The sequence below is a fragment of the Aphelocoma coerulescens genome, chromosome 4 (assembly GCF_041296385.1).
Source record: "Aphelocoma coerulescens isolate FSJ_1873_10779 chromosome 4, UR_Acoe_1.0, whole genome shotgun sequence".
NCBI lineage: Eukaryota > Metazoa > Chordata > Aves > Passeriformes > Corvidae > Aphelocoma > Aphelocoma coerulescens.
Genome location: NC_091017.1, coordinates 72,493,240 through 72,512,472, shown reverse-complemented (window position 1 = coordinate 72,512,472; position 19,233 = coordinate 72,493,240). Strand labels below are relative to the sequence as shown.

Sequence of the window (19,233 nt, the reverse complement as noted above, 5' to 3'; positions counted from 1 at the left end):
CCGCTCCTTTCATCCCCCTGGGGTGGGCCGCAGCCGGGGGGCGGCAGGAACACGGGGCTGCCGCTTTCCCCCGCTGTCGCTGCCGGTCGGTTCTCGGTTTCACCTCTCGGGTGCGGGGTGCGGGGTGCGTGCGGTGAGCGGCCCCCCAGGGCCCAGCCGGGTGGTTCTCGGAGGGGCGGCGGGCGCAGCGGGAAGGAGCCGGGAGTGAGGAGGAGGAGGAGGAAGGAGCGTCGGGCTTATAGGTGCGGGGTGTAGAAAGCCGGAGCGCCGTAAGTCTGGGAGCCCAGGACGAAGGGCGAGAGGACGGCGGGGCTGGGCAGGAAGGGCAGCTGGGCAGCGCAGACCAGCCCTCCGGCCGGGTGCCCGGCGTAGCTGCCGGGGCCGTGCATGGAGAGCGGGGTGCCCATGGGCGGCGAGTGGCTGAGGGGGCTGAGCCCCCCCGGCAGCGCCCCGCCGCCCAGCCCGGCCCCCGCCCCGCCGCCACCGCCCCCGCCCGTGGGCGCGCTGGTGTCGGCGCCCGGGTTCTGCTTCTTCCACTTGGTGCGGCGGTTCTGGAACCAGATCTTCACCTGCGTCTCGGTGAGGCTGAGGGACAGCGCCAGGTTGAGGCGCTCGCAGACCGACAGGTACCGCGTGGATTTGAACTTGTTTTCCAGCGCCACCAGCTGCTCGTAGGTGAAGGCTGTCCGCGCCCGCCGGGGCTTGCCCGACTTGGAGTCCGAGCCCGTCCGCTTCCTCTTGGGCTTGGCCTGCGGGCCGGGCTGCGCCCCGACGGGCGCCGGCGGCGGGGGCGGCGGAGGGGGCCCCGGGGGCGGGACGACCCCCGCCTCGGCCGCCTCGGCTCGGAGCGGGCCCGGGTCGGGCTCTCCGGGCGCCGCAGGACCGGCGCTGCCGCTGCTGCCGCTGGTGCTGCCGCTCTCCTCGCTGCACAGCTCCTCGTCGTCCGGCAGCTCGCTGTCGGGGCTGCGGCTCGGCCGGCTGCTGTAGTCCAGGTCGCACTCCTCGGCCTTGTAGAGCTCCCCGTCCTCTGCGGACAAGCGACAGCCGCTGTTAGGGCTCGCCGCCCGGCCCGGCCCCCGCCCCGCCCGCCCCCAGCCCCGCCGGTGCGGCCCCCGGGGCGAGGGCAGACAGGAGAACCCGTCCGCCCGGGGGGATCGCCCACCCGGTGTCCCCGCTGCTGGTGGGACAGGGGTGCCCGGGCAGCGGGGCCGCCCCGCCCGGCCCCTCGGGCCCTCCGCCCGCCGTGGGGATGCGGCCGGTCCGGGCCCCTCGTGTGCGGGGCTCCTCCGACCGCCCTGAGCCAGGCTGAGGGGACAGGGCAGGAAGCTGGGCAGAAGGGGTGGGGATGGGGCTCGGAACCCCAGCCCTCGGGCCGGGAAGAGGCTGTCCAGCCTGGGGAGGCTTTGCCAGCGCTGCGCATTCCGAGCCACCCACCTTCGGCAAGAGCTGGTACCGGGACGTGGCCGGGATAGGGGATGCATCCCCCTTCTCACCGCCGCCAGCGCACCCACCAAACACCCGACGGCTGGAAAGGCCTGTGGGCAGGCAGCAGGGCGGGTGTCACTGGGTGCCCGGAGGGGCAGCGGGGCGCTGGCAGGGCCGAGGAGTGGCCGGGGAGAAGCTCCCGCCCGGGCCGAGCCAGCCGCGCCTGGGGAGCGGGCAGCAGGGATGTCAAAGCGCCTCTAACAATTTTAGCGACGGAAATCTCCGAATCGATGGGCGATTTGCTGGGTTTTGCTCTGGCATTTTTAACCCTTCCTGCGTCTGGTTTGACCTCTTGTCACTTCCCGAGATGGAAGTATTAAAGTGGAGTAAATACTTGTATTGATTAGCAGAGCAGATACAAACTTAATTAAACTCATTTTGTGCAATGTACAAACTAGTTAACGGCATTTAATTTATTTGGGTTTATATTACGCTCCAATTAACGGGTCTCCATCGGAGAACAGGGTAATTATCCGATATTTAAGGCTATTGGACTTCTGCTGACGATTCTGTCATTATGAAGCCTGAAAGCAAATCGCGTTTTCGGGAGAACCGGCTCCTCCTCGTCCTGGCCGGGCCCGGGCTTCTTCAGGGGAGTGGGAGGCGAATCCTCTCCTCGGGACGGGGCTGGGGGAGGCCCCACGGGCAGGTCGGGGGCAGAGGCCCGTGAGCACCGTCCTTTTTCGCCGGTGCTTTCAGACACTCCTAAACTTCCCTCCTCTCAATCCTGCAACGGGGCTGTAGCTCCGGGAACTCCTAATCAAGGACTCCTTTAACTTGCTTAACCGAGATGCACAAATAGGAAGTGAATCGCTGGTCTGTCACCCTTATCCCGTCCGCAGTTTAGTTGTTTTTAATCCTCAAAAAACCTGAACACACCTCAAATTTGCTCCGTATCCTCACGCCGGACCCCCTAACTCCCATGTGTAAAATTAGGAGTGGTTCTAAAAGTGTTTTTTGTTCAACACTCTGACTCCAGATATGGCTGGTTCAGTAAGAAAAATAAGGGCAGAGTACTGTAATCCTTCTCACCCCGAAAATATTCCTTAATAACTCAGGGTTCATTAAGAACCCTTTCCAGCTTTCTGTTCAGGTCGGAGCGTGGAAAACGCGGGCGATCGCCGCCGAAGAGACGAGAACTGGGTCACTTTTCTCCCAACCCGACCCCGCGAGTGCGGACAAGCGTCCTGCAACCTGTAAGACCTGTTAGAAATTGCGGGACTTAATTTTTTTCAGCAACAATTTATAAAAAGTGCGTGTAGCTGCTCCTGCGGGGCAGACCCGGGGGCTAAGCGCAGCCCCAGAACCCACACACGGACCGAACCGCCAACCTGCAGCTGGCAGTTTTGGAGTTTATTATTTTCAGTCTAGGGAATCCCAGCCTAACTCAACTCAAACTAATGCTCAACTAAAAATTTTTAAGGCAAAACAATGCAACGCGAATAGAACTGGGGACGGAGACGAACGCCGGTATTGTTATTTTGTTTCTGGAATAAGTTAAATTGCAATTTAATGGAGAGTCTTAACTGTTATTTTGAACATGAAAATAGTTTTACGAACTGCAAGTGACGAGCGCTTTTTTCACTCTCCTTTAGCCAGAAAGCATTTTTCGGAGGGGTTGGTACTTTTCTGGACAGAGACACTTTTCGGAACACTTCTCCTAGATCAAGCCATCACTTGAACTAATATTAATTACGATGCAGAAAGAGAAGAATTAAATTTCGTGATTTTCGAGCAGTCCCAGATCTATTCCTGGCCACTGCTATAACATTAAGGCGATGTGACCGAAGAAGTCCATGTGTGGAGTGTCCGGGGAACTTGTCAGAGGGCGAAGCGCCCCTCGGCATGATGCCTCCAAACATATTTATTTTGAGAGAAGAGATGGAGTTGCGTTTCTCTCCTTGTCGGGAAACAAAAGTGTGAGATTAGCGATAGGTTAAGCTCGTCAGTCTTTCTGACTGTCCAGATCTATTTAATATGACAAAAGTCAGATGAGTTTAGAGGAATAATTACACCAGCTCCGCGCTGCTTTTAAAAATCTCTTTGGAATTCTATTAGTGCCCCATTCCTGCTTTTGCTTTACATATGAAAAATGCGTCATGGCTCGGGCTGGAGCAGATTCCAGACCTCTTTCGCTGCCTAATTTTAATTGATGGAGTCCCGCTATGGCGGGGTTGGAAACCTCCGAGTCCTCCTCTATCGCCTCAGACACAGAGAAATTATTTTTCCTAAACAGAGAAGTTTATCCCCTGCCTCTCGCTGCCTCTTCTTTCCCCTCTCTGGACATGAAATAACTATAGATATTTTCCACAACGACAGTCTTTTCCCGGAAACTCTCCGCGATCCCCAGAGCCGCGGCGTTTAGAGGTGAGAAAGTTGGGATATTTGGACCCAGAAAGAAAAAGCAATCTAGAGCTTGGGTCGAATGCAATTCCCGATCAATAGCGAGCCCTAATAAGTGTAATAGGTTTTAATCGAGTAATTATCCGAATTTTGACCCTATAATTTAGATGTTAGGGAAGAGTTTGCAAGGTGCTTGAAAGAGATATGCACAATTCGATAATAGGATATCGATCCAAGCAGTCCTACATGCCACTCTGGGGCGATTTTCCCCATTATCCAGCCTCTTTACGCTGCTAAGCACATTTTACCTTAAATGTAATCGAAGGAATTTAATTGTTTTTCCAGAGATAACCAGCATTTTGTCACAATTAGTCTGATTTGTCCTAAAAAAGCCAAGAGGAGAGAGAAAATTGAATCTGTCGCCCAGAGCAACGGGCGGTAGAGGCGGGGGGAGGACCGGAGAGGGGTCCGGGGCTGGGGAGAGAGACACAAAGTCATAAACGCCTGGGGAGCCCAGGCGAGGTGGGGGTACCAAGGGAGGGTTTTCGCACCCTCGGGGCCGGGGCTCCGGCTCTCCGAATCCGGAGGAGCCGCTTCTAAGTTTGCCTGAGCCGGAGCTGACAGGCAGCGCTGGCCGTCCCTGCGAGGAGGAGGAGGATGGCGGGGTTCGTCCCCGCCCCAGCCGGGCCGGCATCCCTGGGTCTGATCCTGCCGCTCCCGGGGGTGCACGGCACCAAGAGCCCCGGGTGTCCCGCCGAGCTCCTCGGCCTCGCGGGGAGGGGAGCCCGGCCAGCGCCGAGCCCCGAGACCCGCCGCCAGCTCCGGCCTGTCCCGGGAGGATGCGCCCGGCTCCCTCCTTGCCATCCCTCCGCCTAGCACAGAATTCCACCTCTCTACATCCAGCAGCAGCAGTGCAGGGCGCGTTTGTCCTTCTCCGGAGCCGGCTGCCCACAGTGCCCCGGCTCCCGAGGCTGCCAGCGGGGGAATGATGAGATGTCAAAGCATGCGAGACCCTTGTTGGGGGAACTCGGGGCAGCCCCCCGCTCGGAGGGGCTCCGAGCCCCCAGACCTACTTACTGATCAGCTCTGCGGACTTCTTGCACGCGTCGAAATCTTCGGCGAGAGCCTTTTGCTCGGCCAGCTCCGTCCCTGAGTCCTCGGGCTTATCCTCCGCCCCCAGCGTGAACTCGGTCCCCGCCGATTTGTACAAGCCCGCGCACTGCCGCCGCTTGCTGTTGAACTTGTTAGGGTCCAGGATGTCGAGCACGGAGAAGGAGGTGGTTCTGTGCACCATGGGCAGCGCGGCCACTGCCCCCTCTTGTCCGGGGGTGTTGCTGTGGCTGTCGCCTTGCCTGTCCCGGTTGGCAGGGCAGTAGAGCGGCAGCTCGCCGCCGGCCGAGAGCCGCTGCTCCCCGCGGCTGTCCATCCCTTCCCCGTGGCAGCCGCGGGGCTCCCCGCCGATGCCGGCCGCGGCCACGGGGGCTGTCACCGCCGCGGCTGCCGCTGCCGGGATGGAGATGTCACCGACCTTGTCTCTGCTCACATTCATGGCTCTTTGCAGAGTCCCTCTCGGTTGCAACTTCTCCCCCCAACCCTCCCCTCCCCTCTTGCTCTCCCCCTCCTTCCTCCGGCGAAGTTGGTCTGGAAACTCCTCTCCGGCTCCGCTCCGGCTCAGGACGAGCCGCTGCCTTCAGCTCCCCGGGGCTGCGCTGGGTCCAGCCGCCGGGAGCCTCCGGGGGAGGCAGGGAGTCACAAGGCGATGCTCAGCTCACAGCTTCCACTCAGCTGCTCCTTCTTCCTTCTCATCATCCTCGCCAGGCTGCCCAGGCGCTCCTGCCCCCCTCCCCTTCTCTCTCGCTCACACACACAGAGGCAAGGCTGTATCTTATTTATGCATTCATATTTAGCACTGGATTGTAATTGGCTACAAATTAATCCCTTGCCCATAATAGTCTGTAATCTTCATCACTGGAAGAGAGACACGGTGAAAGTGTGCTGGGGGGAGGGGGGCAGAGAGGGAGAGAGCGAATGAAAGATGGTGTTGGCTGTGATATACTTGGCTGTCAGCTCTGTTTCAGCACACCTCCACTCATCTGGAAAGCATCTAAATAGCCTTATTTGGAGAAGTGGGAGGAGATGACGCTTTCTTTTAAATAATTGCGGGATCAATATAAAGAAGATATTATACCCAGAAAATGGGAACTTAAGGTCTTCCATCCCTAATAGTGGAGTTAGATGATCAAAAAGGGATTATGTGTATGTGTGTGTGTGGGCTCAGAGCTGTCAGCCCCCAGCACCTGTTTCCCTTCCCTGCTGCGTTTATTAAATTAGAACAAAAGGAGAAAATTATGGACGGAGGTTTAGCGGTTGGACAGAAGCTTGTGTCCGCGGACACACACACCCTCACACGCTTCTCTCTCCTCCTTAGCTAATTAATTAAAATTAAATCTCAAATGTAACTGCCAGGAAAGTGCCAGAAGAAAATTAATACGTTTAAACGGCACAAGACAAAACACGACGATCAATAAATCCTGAGTAACTGAGAGAGATCGTCTATTCCCTCCCATGCAGGAGTAAAGGTATAACCAGACCTAACTTCCACTTTCGAAAAATGCCGTCTTAGTGGTTTTAATTATAAAAAATTAAGACATAGGAATAAAATTGTCTGTGAATTATACAAACTGTCCCCCCCCCCCGACCCCGACCCCCCCCCAAATTTTCTTCCCTTTCGTGTATAGTCGTGCGTTCTTCGATCATATCAATTTCATTCTTGTTTTGGACGCTCCAGTCGCTACTCAGTTTGAATTAGCTGCCAGGAAAAAAAAAAGGGGGGGGGGGGCGGTAGGAAAATAGAGAAAGCATAAAAGGAAAATTAGATTTTTTTTTGTCTTTGAGGCTGGTGACACATACAAGGACAGGTCCTTTGCAATTACCGCGGGCAATGATCCTTTAGAAAGCAGAAATTAAAAGTTGGGAGAAATAATGGGTAAAACAATCAGCTTGTAATTTTGGTAGGTCTTGGACATGATTAGTCCATCAGCGGGCTGGGCCCAGGGGAGTCCCGCTGAGCCGGAGCCCACAACAGCCCCCGCTCATATATTATACACCAGCCCTTAGATTTTAATCAGACACCACAACAGTGTCCTTTCTCTTTTATGACTTTATTATGCTTTATCTTTAAATTATAAATCACCTCCTGGGTTGAAATGGTATGTATAATCTCTGATCATGTGTAGGTAATTACCTCTCCCCCTTGTCCTGACCTCACCGACGGGGCTGCCACGAACACACAGCGAGAGCGAAGTTTTAATCTGCGTGTGCACACATTCACACGAGCCCACACCCGGGGGTTTGTTGGTTTGTTTATTTGTTTGGTAACGGCTCCTCTTTCCTTCCTTCTCCTCCGGCCGGGCCTCTGATCCCATCTTTTCTTTCGGATAAATTTTCCTCCCATTACTCCTGCCCGCAGCGCTGGGATATTGTTTATGAAAAATAGATGGTGGTTTAGGTAGATGCCAGTGACTCGGCTGTATCAGATTCGCTGTCGTACTCGTCTGTATTTCTACTATTTGTACCTTTTTTTTTTTTTTTTTTTTTTTCAGAGAGAATGAGCTGTATTTGGGGGTAGCGGTGGTAGGAGTATTTTTTATTCCCTGGGTCACTGCGTCTTAGGGGAAAAAAAAAAAAAATCCTAATTGTAATTTGACTCCTGTGTCCGGGCAGGGACTGTTCCCGGGCGTGCGGAACCCAAGAGCGGCGACATCAGCACAAATTCACGGGTGAGCGCTGAGTGTTGGGAGCAGAAGGACCCGCATCCCAAGGGAGCACCCCCAAAACAGAGGCACCTCCTGTTCGCCCCGATGGCTCTCAGGCGCCACCGGCCACCGACAGACACAACCCCCCCTCGCCGGGAGCCGAGGGGGTGCGCAGAGATGCTGGGCAGGCGCTGCCGGGCCCCGTCCCGCCGGGACCCCCAGCCCGCCCGGCGCTTTTGTTTGTTGGCGGTTTAAAGCGAGTGTTATAAAGATGTTCTATTGCTCCTAATCACAATTGATTGTCAATTAGAGCCTCATTTGTGCAATCTCCATCCATCTGCCATCTCTGGTTATCTGTTCACCAGAAAGTTAGCGCTGATTATGGGGCCCTAGATGAGTTGTGACATGTAATATCTCGCCAGTGGTCGGGCCAGGTGACCGGTCCCGTCTTCCTCTCTTTCCATTTTCCTTGCAGGATGGACGAGCAACAGCCTCTCCTGACTCCCTCGTCCGTGCGACGCTGTCCTGCGGGACCAGCTGGAAGGGTGCTGGGGGTGAGGGGCTGGCAGGGCACCCCCAGACAGGCGGGATCGGCGCCGTGCAGAGCTAAATCCCCGCATTTTGGGCCCGGATCCCTTGCCCTGCTGAGGAAAGCTCCCACGGAAACGTTTCCTTCTCCGAAATAAATAGGGAATCACACGGAACACCCTTGCGTTTTTACGAGCCTGCCCGCCGCAGCGATGGTTATCTCTATAGTTAGGCTGAATTATACCTGCGGGGAGGTGATATTTCCAGAGCCTGAAGGCACCGGTGGCCAGAGCATCTCCCGGGAGCCGCCAGCCCCTCGGCCACGCCGAGCCCCGTGTACCCCCGGGGGTCGCGCTTGAGGACGGGACCCGATGACTTGGTTCTGCCAGGGCAGGGCAGGTGGGACCTCGCAGAGAGCTCTGTCCCGGCTCCCCTCGGTGCCCGATCACCCTTCACCCCAAGAGGGAGTCAGGCCGGGCATTCTGCGGGTTCCGGGGTGCCCCCGGTAGCCCCGAAGTCGGGGGTCTCTGCAGTCCGGGGGCTGCTGGGCTCTCAGGAGGGCGTGCCGCTCGCTCCCACGGCTACGAGGGGGTTTTAACTCAATTAGTTACTACCGATTTTCAGAGGTACTACGATATTTCAGCGACCTCCAGATCAACGAACAACCTTTTTCTTTTTTTGTTTTTCTTTCCATTTTGACTGCGCTCCAGCAATCCTTCTCCCCGTCCCTGGGGGTCTGGAGCTTCGGGTAATTAAGGGCATTTATCGCCGCGGTAAAACAATTTAGCAGCCCACATTGCGCCGAGAAGGTCACTCTGCTGGCTGCACCAGGCGCGGAGGCTCCGCGTCCCTCCGCGCTCCGCGCTGCCCGCAGCCCCAGTACAGCGGGGTCCCGCGGGCAGGGGGCTTTCCACGGCCGTGTCTGCCCGGCTGGGGGGGCCAGGACCCCCCTTGGACTTCTGAACTTCCCCATATTGTTTCCAAATGCAATCGGGCTCCAAGACTCATCTTGCTATGAAGGGGTTACTTTTTATTATTATTATTATTATTATTATTATTATTATTATTATTATTATTATTATTATTATTATCATCATCATTATTATCATTATCATTATTATTATCATTATTATTATTATCATTATTATTATTATTACCGCCCCGGCTCCTGAGGGCGCAAGCAGGAGTGGGGTCAGCTCCGGAGCCTCGCACGTGGCTCTTGGTGTCATCCTGATTTTGTGCCCCGAGAGTGTCTCCCCGTGCAGGGCAGAACGGAGGACCAGTGGTCACCTCGGGATGCCCGTCTCTCTTCGGGAAAATGGGGATCCATCCACACCCCACCCCCTCTCCCCCCCCCCCCCCCAAGCTAAAATCAGGGAATTAATTAACTCTACCCACGAAGGCAAATGATTTAGGAAGAAAGAAAGATTCTGAAGCAGATCTCGCCCTCTATCAATGCGGTGTCAGGTCCTCATAGTAGAAGATTTAAAAGCCCTGGGGATTCCAGGTTAGAGTAGTAATGAGCTTAATTGAGGTTAATGCTTCCTGCACAGCTCCTTGATTATTAAATTAATATTATCACACACATGAATCATAATTAGAAGTTTAAATAATGCTCTAGGGGAATCCTCGGAGGATCTATTAAACAGTTCCCTTCCCTCTCTCCGGCTCCCTCCCTGCTCCGCGGCAGCCCGAGGGCAGCCCCGGCGGCGGCTGAAGATGGGCTCTGCTGGAGGGGGGCGGAGGGACAGATGTCCCCGAGTGTCACCGCGGGGACAGAAAAAGGGGCAGCGCACTCACGGTCCCTCCTCTCCTTTCAAGCCTCAGCCCAGTGGATCCCCGTTTAACCAGCAGCCCTTCCACGCCCGCCGCCTCCTAGTTTGGGCGCTTATCTCCCAGCATCCGGGAGTTTATATAAAATACTAATAAAGTGCCTTGTTGTCACTTATCGCGGCTGGGATCGGCTCTGCAGGGGCTTTTTCACACACCGCGCGAAAGCCGATCCGTTTTGCTGGCAGGAGGCTGGAGGTGCCGCCAAGAGCATCCCCGGGCCGCCCGCCGGGATGCGGGGCACGGAGGGGGGACGAGCGGGGACATCCCCCCGTCTTGCCCGGGTACCAATCCCGGCTCCCATTCCCGCGGCTCCAGCCCCCGGCACGGCCGTGACACTCGTGGGACGCAGCCGAGGAAGGGGGTGTCCTTCCTGGCTGGGGGAGGGCCCCCGATCCGGCCCCCCATCTCCCGAGCTGGGTGCTGCAGCGCCGGAGACCCACACGTGTGCAAGGACAAGCGGCTCGATTATCATCATTATTATTTAATGTTATTGTTATTATTACTACTACTACTATTTCTAAGGGAAGATTGAAAGACGGGGGGACAGCAGTGGTGGAGGTGGCACACACAGCCCCTCTGCATGGTGGGGGCTGTACATGTAAAGGGAAAAATAAAATAAAAGAGAAATCAGATGGCCAGCATGCACGCAGCTCTCTCTTGCTCTCTCTTTCTCTTTCTATTTATTTTCCTCTCTGTTGCTGAAACATATTGAAGGGGGAGAAAAAGGAAACATTAAGATCAACTGTGAGCCTTGCCGACGGTTTAACGATTTCAAATGAGCTCTGACTCTGGTGAAAATCTGACAATTACCCATCAGGATGGCAGATGATGGTTAAAATTACCAGAAATCAATATTCTCACCGGGTGTCCCAGCCTGATAAGAGAGACCAAGACAATGTTGACTATTAAAGTCGACAGCTTGAGATATTACACTATTAGTTATGCTATTTTTAATAATCTATAATATTTGGGCTATAATTAATTAATTATACGGGTCAGATAATATCTGGGGCTGGAATGAGGTCTGAAGGGTCTATTAAGGTTGGTAATGAGAAAGGAGAAATCTAATCTAAGGACGAGGAGCCGTGAAGGAACAAATATACAACAGACTTCAGATAGAGCGAGAGGGAAGGAGAAGGGCTATTGCAGACTCAGTGCACACACCTCTGCTCTGCTCATCTCCCAGCCAGAGGTGCTGCCCATAATAGCATCTCCCCCTGCTCCTTTATGCAGGTACCCACTGCCTGTGGAAGAGGCCTGGCTCTCACTGGGATGCTACAGTCCCAGGGAAGCTAGAGAAGGGGAAAGATTGGATATGTATTAAGGAATAAATGCTAGAAAAAAGGAAAAAAATCCCAAATAAACCCCAACAAGTCATCTGTATCCATCCTGGCCCTGGCCCTAGCAGGAAATTCCTCTTATTACTGGGATGTGGGGACGGACACTACAGGCGGTTCATGAAGTTCAACTCTCCTTCCAAATACTGCTCAGCCCCTGCTCACAGGTAGTGTCTGACATTGTCCCTGGCATCCAAACAGCCTTCAGGCAATGGCTTTAGACATACCTCTACATCCATGCACTAATGGCACATGCATGTGTGTGTAAACATCAATGTATATGAATGTATAATATAGGGATATATAACACATGGATGCTTTTTTCTGTAGATATATAAGGAATGTTCACAAAATACACACAAGAAAGAATAAAAACTAAGTGCATAGTAATGCACATATAAAAATACATCTGTTTATCTATCTTGAAGTGTTAATGAGTGTTGCATGTATCGGGAACATAAAATGGCTTTATTCACTTCTCTGCAAATGAACTTCAAGTCAGGCCCTGTGTATTATAAACTCACTCCTTGCTCAGCGTTACTAACCAATATTCTAGGTGTGACACTCAGAGCTTTACCTATTTTACATCGATTATAAAAATCGCTCCTTCTACTGCTACAGTAATCCTTTTTCTAGGGGTGTATTATTTTTCATATTAGTTCTACCCTTGTTAGTTACAGGAGGGTGTGTTGAACAACATCCTTTTGTACAGAGTGATGAGAACCACATTTTCTAGTTATGCTTAGATTAGCCAGGGTACTAATCCTTTCTTTTTCCAAGTAACATCTTAATTCCATAGTTTTCAATAGGCCTCTCTTGGTCATACTTTTCTCAGCACTCTATTTATGAGATAGTCCTTGTCGAGAACTGGAAACCACTGAAGTATTAAAAAACCTCTTGCAATGGCAGACATTTTTCTGGGACAACTGTTTGATGTAGTTCCACAGGATTCATTCCTTCCCCAATTATCTCTGTTGTTAATTGAAACCCAAAGCCAAGTCTGCAGAAGATGCCCTGCCCCATGTCTCCTTTGCATCCAACATGGATATTTCCCTCTTTTTCCCCAGCTGGTGCCTAACCAAGGCTGTTATACAGTGATGAGGTGCCAATCAAAGGCAAAACTGAGAAGCTGCTGGATGGACATGGGAAACAACTTCTGCAGGCACTGCTCACAGCACCTTCTCAGGCAGGAGCAACCCTGAGAGCAAATGAAGGTCCTTACCCAGCAGATAAGGAGGCAGGGAGAAAAAGAGATACTTCTGTTTCTTTCATTATTTCTTATGTATAGAAGTAAATTAACAAGAAGGACTAAATGCTTTACTCCTAATATTTATACAAGAGGTTAGCCATGCTGCCAGCACTTAGTGGTTGTGATGGGTTTGTGGAAATGTCTCCAGCTCTTGTTGATGGTTGTGTGATTTTCAAACACTGTCAGAGCTCAGGAAGTGTGAGTGTGCACAGGGCAGTTGGAGGGAGCTAGAACTGAGTCCCCACGTGTTTCAGGTCAGGCGCAGAGCAAGAAGCCAAACCAGCAGCCTAACAACTTAATTGCTCAGTAGGATAAAGCTGGTGAATTCAACGACGACTGCCACGTCCCAAATTTGCCTATATTGACAGGTTTCTTGTGTTGCTGATATCCTGAGCTAGAGAAAGTGGTGCCTGGGTCTTTCCGCAGTCAGGTCCCAGTTTTCTGACCAAGTTGTGCAACATCCCAGGATTCTGCCATCTGCTGCAGGTCTTCACTGATGTCCCCACAACACTCCTTGTGGTGAAGTTTGTTTTGGAAAGGACACAGAAGCCCCACAAGTTGTGTATATAGTTATGAACCCCTCCTGTCAAAGAAAACCTCAGACGGGTGAGCAGCACTCATCTCTTGTGATTTTGTTATTAAAGCATTTAGGAATGCAGGTGATAAAGATGTGAGACACACTGAGAATAAAAAGATTACCATTTTAGATATAATCTAGAGAGTTATGTCAAGGGGCAGCTCTATAAACTGGTGCAAATTAGGCTGACTCTGTCAGCTGATTTACACAGGAGGGGATTGAACGCAAAATTACCTGATGCTTTTATTGTGAGACCTCATTAATATTTGAAATCCTGCTCCCATCAGTACTGAGATACTTCCTGAGTATTCAAGTAAGTGTTGAAGGCACTACCCAAAGTGCTCTTGTAACTGGGTTGGAGTGGTTTAAAGCATGCCTGGCATGCAGTTACTCCTCTCTTAGTGCCGTGGTCCCAGGTGAGAGGTGGTAATTCACTATGCAGTTCCTTACTGGGGAGGAGGGAAGGTAATTTTTTAGGCTGCCTAAATGCAGATTGAAAGCATGTCCTCTTATTTATAGCCAAACCAAGTGGGTATACTGAGGCATTTTGCAACCATTTTCTCCACATTTAGAACAGATGCAAAAAACTGCATTGGGTAAGAAACAATAGAACTGCTGTGCTACACAGAAAGGTTTCTTAATTTAGGCATTTGGATGCCAAATGCAAGTTAGGACTCCCATTTTAGCTGTATTTCAACATGAAAATTTGGACCTGAACTCTTAGCCAGGTACCTTGGATTGTGAATCAGATTGATTTATAGTTTATTAATTATTTAAATTAAAAACTTTAATATTCATCAAGCAGTTGGATTAATTGCCGGAGAAGATCCAAACAGTGTTGGCTGATGTGTATGTGCTGGGAAAATTACTGGACACCTGACACATGGTATCTGCATGGTCAATCCTACAAGATGAAGAGTTTGTGGACCCCATTGGCCAGGAATCCTAAATGTGAAGGAAAACATCCCAAAATATGGTGAGTCTGTGTCTGATTATAATGTGACATTGGGAAGTGTACCCTTTTTGATATCAGTGGGGCATCAGATTGTGAAGATTAGGGAAAACCAGGGAAAATATTTGCAGATAAGATGTAAAACTAACAGCTTGAAGTCTAAAGTAGCAAAGAATCCTGTGCTGTCCCTACATGTAAAAAAAGAGTAGTTAAAAGAGTAGTAGTTATTGTACTTTGTAGTGAATTAACAATACCCAGAACACTAAAAACAAGTGTTAGTAATTGCAGTTACAGAAATAACAAACAGAACTATACCCTCAGCTATTTATAACTGAACTGTACTGAGCTTTGCTTTGAAAATAGTATCGTTCTGTAAACGATATCATTCTCCACTAAGCAGAGCTGTGTGTCAAACCTGGAGTCCTTGCTCCAGCTTAACATCTGTTCAGGGAAAGCAGCATTTACTCATGTGTTTTTATCACTGGATGATGGGAAAATAACTACGGCTGTATATATAACCTTGCTTTGATAAGCATATCATAAATTGAAGGGGAAGAAATCATAAATAGATATATAAGTTTGTCTGTAACAATGGTTCTTTCTCATAAATGATGTAACTCCCATTTTCTGGCTATAGAAACAACTGCAGATACAGACAGGAAGAATAATCTGTACCTGGAATTGAACAAAGAATGGGAACAAAATTCCCAGCTGTCAGATTCTCATAATAAATTTAGCATGGAAAGTAGATCAGAATACATGGGGATGGGAAAGATTCCCCAAATTACAAGTTTTATCTTTCAGTTCTGCTGTCCAAAAGTTAATTGTCTATTCCACATTAGTTGTCCAGGCTGGCACCTTAATTATTGGATAGAAGAAAGTGTTTCTGTGGGGCATTTCATTCCACCTGTCTCAGATTCCTTACGATCCAAGGCACACAGAAAAATCATGCAGGTGATAACAAGCACCATTTCTTCTGCTTTTTTCAGGCAGAGAAACCAGCCCAGGCTCCTGGTTACAACTTGTTTAAACACACAGGTACACATAACCATTTCCCAAATGTTTTGTGAGACTCAGTGAAGGGTAGAAGTCTTTTTGAAATTGATGCTTCTGACATTTTCTTTTTGCCTTAGTCCTATTTTTATTTCCAAAGTGCAAAGAGGATGATTTTCTACCAGACACATACCCCTCTTAGTGAGCCATCAGTTGTGTCCTACACCCTGATTTTAAGTCTCACTGAAACCGAGGGGAATCTTGGTGTTAGTGAACACAGGCTCAGTTTCATTCACATCTCTGTTTAATTTTTAAGTGAATCAATTCCTGTAAAGCTGATGACATATGTATCTTTATTAGACTGACCCAGTTATCAGTATAGGTTCACTTTGTACCCCCTTGGGTTGCCAAACACAATCTCTTTGACTGATGTCAGGTCCATATCTTTGCATGATCATTCTTCCAGCAGTCAATACTGAGGTTTTTTAAGTTATCGACCAGACAGCTATTGGATGAGGCAGGGCCACATGGCCTACTGACCTAAAATACTGTAGCAAAAGTGGTGAAGATATGAAATCAATAACTTTATTGAAACAAATATCCGAGCCGACACTTTCTGCAGAAGGATTAAACGAAGAGGGCTGTTGTGGAAATGGGTCAAGTTGTACATGGCTGACACATGTAGGAATTCAGTCAGGTTAATGGGAATTCATGTGTGAGGGAGGGAAGCAGAGAAGCAGTGTTTGGTCCAACATCAGTGTGTGCTGGGCTTCACAGGCTGTGCAGCCCAGCCAAAGGACACACACAGAGGTCTGAGGGAGCAGGAGGTACCTGCTGCAATGACACTGCCAATGACACTCTGTTTCTCCCCTGGTCCTTGAATAGCTCCATCAGCTGCACCAAGGGGCTGCCACTGTGTGTTTGCAGTGGCTGGGAGCTCTGAGGGGCACTGCCTGCTCTGGGCTGCCTTTTGAGGCAAAGTGTTGATCATCTGTTTCCATCACTGATTTTGGGGAGGGGTTGTGGGTTCTCAGTGACACACAAGCTCTGGCAGCCCCTGGGGAGGTAGATGTGTACAAATGTATTCTGTATGCACCTATACTGATCTTGCATTTGAAAATGTCTGCATGGCTTCACAAGGATGGAGAAACAATCTTAAACCCATACCCCATGCACAGGCACATGCTCTATTTATTTGGTTAGTATTTGAGATTTCATGGGTATTTTAAACTAACTAGCATAGCCTTGTCATCATTAACATGTGCTCAGTGATTATGGTGCTTCCACAGTGTTACTTTTTATCCTTAATGCCAGAGCAAAACCTCAGTCATTTAGGTGAATCCAAGCATTTCTCAAAGCAGAAAATGTTGTTATCAGCACCAGTTAATATATAAAATCTTGCCATAATTTACTGTGGAGCCACAAGAAAAATAATTTAATAAAATAAGTTACTTTATTTTCTCAAAAAATAACATTTTTGTTTGATTGTGGAACAGAGAGAAAAGAAAGAGTGAAGAAAAGCTCAATAAACAGCCATTTTATTACTGTTGCTAGAAATAAAATAAGGGTAAGGGAGACTTGGCTACTGTTTTATTGTAGCCATGAATTCACTTCTTTCATTTAAGTGTCTGTCACATTAGTAGAAAAATACAGATCACTCTGAAGTGTGTACACTGGCAGTGACTATGCCCATTTTTCATTTTAAATAACTTTCAGCTATTTTTTCCTTTCCACAGTTGGAGGTGGCAGGCTGGTATAGGTAGGGCTGCAAAAAGAAAGCAGCATCTTTTCGTGGGCTTTTTGGCACAAGTGGCTTTGCTCAGTTTCCAGTCTAATACATTCTCAGTTTAATTGAAAGAAGTAAAATGAGAAGAATTAGCTTGGATATATTTGCTTTATTTAATACTGCCACAATATGTTAAACCTAATAACAAACAAAGTTATTCCCAAATCACTTCTCACTACTGAATGTGCGTTTTGTGAACTGAAATGAATTAACTATGAAGTCACTGTGCATCAGTGTTTTTGTACATCAAACATTTCTCTCTCTACCACAATGCTGAAATGATGGCTTGTAAGTCATTTTTAGTAGATATATGCAAGTTTAGCTGGATTAGTTGAGGATCGAAGCAAATTTAAAATGGGCTTGCGAAAGAATTTTTTATAAAAAATATGATATGTACACCATAAACAATAATAAGCTTTTATTTAATACATGTATTTGGGAGATGAACTTGAAAAAGGCCTAGTCATAGAAAACATGTAGGAATTAGGATAGAAATGAACTCAATAATAAAATCCAAACAGGAGTTAGATTCCTCCAAAGCATGGTACCTGTTTCCTGCTCACATATGACACCCCTGTAGCACTTGCTGTTAAATGAGCCAGGTGCACTGGCAGTCCTGGAAGCCCCTGGGCTGCACCCAAACCACCAGCAGCTGGGGAGCAGGGCAAGGGAGGGGATTCTGCCCCTCTACTCCCCTTAGGTGGGATCTCACCTGCAGCGCTGCATCCAGCTCCGGGCTCCTCAACACACAATGAGATCAGCCTGTTGAAGCCAGTCCAGAGGAGACCACCAAGGGGATCAGAGGGATGGAGCAGCTCTCCTGTGAGGAAAGGCTGAGAGAATTGGGTTGTTCAGCCTGCAGAAGAGAAGCTTCAGGGTGACCTAATTGTGGCCTTCCAGTACCTGAAGAAAGCCTACAAGAAAGATGGAGAGGGACTTTTTATAAGAGCAGGTAGTGAAAGCACGAGGGGGAATGGCTTCAAACTGAAAGAGTAGGTTTTGACTAGATAAGAGGAAAAAATTCTTACCTTGAGGGTGGTGAGAGACAGGAACTGGTTGCTCAGAGAAGCTGTGGATGCCCCATCCCTGGATATGTTCAAGGCCAGGCTGGATAGGGCTTGGAGCAACCTGGTCTAGTGGAAGGTGTCCCCTGCCCCTGGCAGGGGGTTGAAACTAGGTGATAATTAAATGTCCCAACCCAAACCATTCTATGGCTCAAAGCACTACCAGCAGTAATGAAAAGCAGCAGAAAATGGCAAAAATAGACTTCAAAGTTATACTAAAATAGCAGAGAAGAGCATCAGTAATATTATGGTAGTGACTATCCCTATAAAGAGTCATCAGGGAGGGAACATGCCCCCGTAGCATTTGTCTTTTTATGTAGTGACTTGCCTTCATGAGATGTTTTACTGTAGCTTTTTCAGAGTTTGACTGTGAGCTGGTGTATTTTTTAACAGGCTCCATATCTTTCCATATTCTGTATCTCCATGTGGAAATATTTCTGTGCTTCACCTTAATTCAGTAGTAACAACTCTGGGTTGCTTGGTTGGTTCTGGCTGTTACATTTCTTTGGATTTACAGCTCACAGTGCTTTGTGTTTACAGAAAAAAGCTATATTCTGGTGTTGCAAATACAGGTTTTCTAAAAGATAGCCACCAGCTCTCAGCCAGAGTCCACTACTCTTAAGAAACTCTTCTTTATTTCAAAGTCATGAAAGCAAGACAGAGTTACTAGACCTCTTTTTTTTTCCTTTTTTAGTCATTTGTATGCCATTTTCTGTGAAAAATGGTCCCTGAAAGGCATTTGAGTTCTTCCTTAAAGTACCAATGCCTTCCAAGAGTTACCAACCCTCTGTTGGAAGAAGAGCAGGGAAAGTCCACCTTATCTCTAACCTGAGATTTTTTGCCTCAGTTCCAGCTAACGGCCCAGGCTTTGTTTTTTGCCATTAGACTAAATGGATCTTTGGCATCTGACAGTTTTCCTTCAGCTTTACTTTCTTGGCATAGTTTATATAGAATAATCGTTTCTGTATACTATCTGGCTGTTTTCTACAGTAATTTGATGACAGAAACCCTGTTGCTTTGGTATTGTTATTATAATGGGGATCTGGCATGGCATAGACTTCTCCAATCTACACCCATGTATATATATACACTTTTATTTCTTCAAAATCTTTCTGTGACAATATGACATTTTTCTAAGGTTTTAGTGTCTTTGAGCCCAGATTCATAGGCCTGCTCTTTGTCTTGCCCCCACTGTATCTGCTGACAGACTTTGGTTCAGAAGTTTGGCTGGTGGTGGGAAACCCTCAAGGGGACTGAACTTTGTTGAAAGGTTATCTGAATTAAATTATTTATAATGAGCATGGCTGGCAATTAGGTAATGCTAACCACTG

At 49.3% G+C, this 19,233-nt stretch overlaps 1 protein-coding gene across 1 annotated transcript; it reads right to left on the bottom strand.

Annotated features, from left to right (window-relative positions):
* Window positions 1-236: 236 nt before the first annotated feature.
* NKX1-1 (NK1 homeobox 1) lies at window positions 237-5,254 on the bottom strand. The gene is made up of 2 exons (XM_069012257.1): window positions 4,906-5,254; window positions 237-1,027 (listed from the first exon to the last, which is right to left on the bottom strand). The coding sequence occupies exons 1-2, from the start codon at window positions 5,252-5,254 to the stop codon at window positions 237-239; spliced, it is 1,140 nt and encodes a 379-aa protein (XP_068868358.1).
* Window positions 5,255-19,233: the final 13,979 nt, after the last annotated feature.